The 4207-nt window shown below is 32.7% G+C and overlaps 1 protein-coding gene across 2 annotated transcripts in view; it reads right to left on the bottom strand.

The window, feature by feature from the left end:
* Positions 1 to 4207, bottom strand: part of UBE3D (ubiquitin protein ligase E3D) — a 147273-nt gene that overhangs the window by 112013 nt on the left and 31053 nt on the right. For both annotated transcript variants that reach the window (XM_011364893.2, XM_023533438.1), the window contains exon 5: positions 1279 to 1348. In XM_011364893.2, coding sequence (XP_011363195.2) covers positions 1279 to 1348 — 70 coding nt within the window. The remainder of the gene's footprint in view (positions 1 to 1278; positions 1349 to 4207) is intronic.

Raw genomic sequence — 4207 nt, 5'->3', positions numbered from 1 at the left:
CTGAGATAGGGTTCTCAAAACTCCTACCTTGAGAATATTATCACGTTGAGACTTAGGAGTCTTAGAACTCCACATATAAACTTTGAATTAATTGTTCTGCTTCTATCTAGCCCTTGTCTCAGACAGTCTTCTCTGCTACCTGCTGCCTCCAAATTCGGACCAGTTCTAGGGTTCTACGGTGAGTACTGGCTCATTCCTCATCCAAATGATTTTCTGTAGACACTTACGAGTGTGTTCCCGCATGTCTCTCAGCTTTACAGCTTCCAAAGAGAGTTTGCTCACATTTCTTGTTTACGTCACTGTTTTCTCCTTTCCATTTCTCTTTGTCTCTGTAGATGTAAATCTTTTTTTATTCTCTAATGTTTTGACTAGGTTTCAATGAGGAATGAAAAGAATTTTAAAACTCAATTCACCTTAACTTGAAATTTCTAAGTGGTTGCTTAGGAGGCTTGCTTTCATTCTCCAAAAATAATATTGAGGGTAGCATCCTTTACTACTACTCATTCTTCCTTTTATGTTCACTCTGAGCAAGGAACTACTTACAAGATTCTGATTTAAAAAACAAAAGTTATCACCATCTGCCTTCCCTTATGAACAATAGCTTCACTTAAATTACAACTTCTAATTAATTATATTAAAACAATTATTTGTCACCCACAAAATTAACACAGCATTTTGTAGCTCTCTAGATATTTTTAAACTCTATCTTTAAATAGCGATACGTTTTAATTATTAGGATTTTATTATTATATTTTAATGTGGTATAACATGGACTTTGTAGAAAACATAATTAACATTATTGGGAAAAAGAACAAGGAACAGAGTACAAAACTCAAAATGTGTTTTCTTCCATTTTGACAGGTTCCCTCCCATACTTATCCCTGAGGCAGAGGGCAGTCAAAAAAAGCAATTTCTCCATCATCTCTGGCAACCAACTCTTCTAATTGAGGAGTTGTATTAAGAAAAAGCTCCAAACTTCTTTAAGACAGACTCAAGTATAAACTTTATGCTATTGCTTTATATCTACAAAGAGGATATGAAACATTAAAAATAACCCAACTTCATAATGCTCAAAACTCAATACTATGTACTTATAAAGGTCAAATACACAAAGTTTTTAGAATATTGAATGATATATTAGTTGATTTCTATTTTAAAAAGTATTGATTCACAACATATATTAATCATACATCTTTCATATATATTTCCTATAAAATCTTCTATTGGTTTTTTAACAAAAAGGCAACCATTTTGGCTTTTTTATTATGAAATTCTTACCTGATGACATGGTCTCTCCCAACATTACCTTGCAGCGCTTACAAATTACTTTGGTATTTGCCTTTGGTTTCTGTAGAACAGAAAAATGTCATTTAAATGTCATTCGACTTTTCTTAAAAGGAATATATAATTTTAACATAGTCTCTAGAGTATATGTTGAACTTTACATTTTATTTTGCCCTCACTAAATACTGGGAATACATTGAGTTTGTGTGTATAATTCACATGCAAAGAGATAATTTTTTTTCAATTCTAAAGACAGAATAATGAACAGACTAATTTTTCTAAACCTAGCCACTTCTTGATGATCTAAATGTTGCCAGATAATTTGAACAAGAAGCACCTTATATTTCTAGAAAGTACTTCCAAAAAACCCTAATTATTTAGAATTGGCAGATAGCGGGCAACAAAAGCAGAGAGGATAGGTGACTTGCCTCATGTGTCTGGAAAACAGAAGAAGTAGGACTTGAACTCATTATTTTGACTTTTATTCCAGTTTCTTATGTGAAAGAAATCTAGAAATCATAACCACCCATCAGAAGTTAAAAATATCTAACCCATTCAAATAATATTATTTTTCCATTTAAGACATGCATTGTAACAGGAAAGATGGATAATGTTCTGGGACAAATCCCTGAAACATTCTTAAAATTCAAAAATCCAAATTCATTATTTGGGATACAGATTAAAATAGCTAGCATTCACTTATTCATTAAGAAAACAAAAAATGCTCTGAGATACAGAGAACAGAGGGTGGTTACCAGAGATGGGGTTGGGTGAGGGGTAGGCAAAAATGGGTGAAGGGGGTCAAAAGATACAAACTTTCAGTTATAAAATAAATAAATCATAGGGATGTAATGTACGTCATGGCGAACTATAGTTAATAATACCATATTGTATATTTAAAAGTTGCTAAGAGAATACATCTTACAAGTTCTCATCACAAGAAAAAAAGTTTTAACTATGTATGGTGCTGATGTTAACTAGACTCATTGCGTGATCATCTTACACTATTACAAATATCAAATCATTATGCTGTACACCTGAAAGTAATATAATGTTACATGTCAGTTATGCATCAATAAAAATTTTTTCCTGATCTGTAGTTTGTTGTAAGAGATTATATTATAAACAATAGCATAGTGATTAATAGCTCAGAGTCTGGGGCTGGACTTCCTAAATTTAAATCCCAACTCTGTTATTCACTAGACTCGGGACCTGTGATCTTGGGCAAGTTAATTACCATTTTGGTGTCCTCATCTGTGAAATGTGGTTAAAAGTAGCATTTAACTCATAGAGCTATTTATTAGGATTTAGAAAGGAGTGTTGTAAAGCACTGTCCTGGGCAGAGGGTAACTGCTAGGTAGATATTATTTAATATAATACCCTTTGGCACACATCATTCAAGAAATGGGCCAAAAAACATACTTTCACAAAAAGAGACCAATTTTTTGCCTTTTACTAGACAGCCACTGTGTATTAAGAATCTAAAATAAATGCATCCATATTAATACTTTAGTTAGAGTCATACAGTATTTTTCTCACTTGGATACATTGCAACATAGCAGAAGTTATATACAAGTGAGCAGGGAGAAAGTAAATTCTGTAACTCTGGCTACTTGAGGTCATGTCTCATGGGAAACCACAGAACAGAGTACTGGTCTAAGTGAGGAAGTACAGTGACTTTCCAGTGTGGGATAATATACATATTAATCTAAGGTATAAGTCTTAACAGATTAGTATAAGGGAGTACAATTATATTTCCCTTAACATAACTACTTCCTGAAAAACTATATAAGAAGCACAATTAAAATGAATTCCACAGAGTGCTGCTGGTAACTGATAGAGCTGGTATTTGAATCCAGCTTTCTTAGATGCTAAAGCTTATGCTTCTAAGTACTTATGCCAAATGTTTTCCAAACCAATTCATAAAATCAGTTCAATGGGTTACAGCCTGAATTTTTAAAAAACAAAATGCAGTAGAAAATATCACAGTGCTTCAAACATAGGATAAGTATTGCCTCAAGAACCCTTACTTGAGCTGTGCTAATGTATCTGTGTCTCTCTCTGTGTGTGTATTATCAAATCTTGATGTAAAAAATGTATTTTTTACTTAGAGGTCAAAAAAGCCCAAAGTCACAGACATAGAAACCAAGGCAGGTCCCAATTTGTTGAGGTCCAGGCAAGGTTATAGGAAGAGGACAGCTCAGAAACCAGGTATGCTCTACTGTAAAGTTTAATATTTTGGCAGTTTCTGCTTTCTTACAGTAAAATCTGCCTGTATTGCTACAAATTGGTATTAAAGACACTTTTTAAAGGATCCTATTTTGTCCAAGTCAGACCATCCTCATTAAGCTTTACCAAAACAAAGGGTTTTACTAAAAACTAATACAGAGTGTTAGAGTAGCATTGCTTGAGAAAAAGGGATTTTCTATTCGAAACAGACAATTTTTCATCAGGTACTCTATTATGTACTTCATTTACTTATAGCACATTTCACTTTGTCTTTCAATGAAGCAGGAAAAGTAGTTTATGTTGCTTTGTTTTTAAAATAAGATTCTATCATTCATTCATTCATTCATTCATTCATTCATTCATTCATTTATTATGGTGACATTGGTTAACGAAATCCAGTAAGTTTCAGCTGTACAAGATTCTATCTTTGGAAGACCTGGGTAATCAGGATTTTAAAATCTGATCAATAAAAAGTAAATTACCTCAACCAACCAAATTTGTGGATTTTGATTCAATGAACTGACAGTAGAATGTACTTTTAATATAATTGGTAAAATCTGTATATGGCCTAGACTGTATAAACTAATAATTGCTTATTTTTTTAGGTGTAAAAATGACACTGTGGCTAAGTAAAAATGAAAAACCCATACAGGGATGAAATGACATAATGTCTGGGATTTGTTTTAAAGTGCCT

Source organism: Pteropus vampyrus, unplaced genomic scaffold (genome assembly GCF_000151845.1).
Source record: "Pteropus vampyrus isolate Shadow unplaced genomic scaffold, Pvam_2.0 Scaffold102, whole genome shotgun sequence".
In the NCBI taxonomy this organism is placed as follows: domain Eukaryota; kingdom Metazoa; phylum Chordata; class Mammalia; order Chiroptera; family Pteropodidae; genus Pteropus; species Pteropus vampyrus.
The sequence above is the reverse complement of the archived record's forward strand: the minus strand, read 5'-3'. Positions and strand labels throughout refer to the sequence as shown.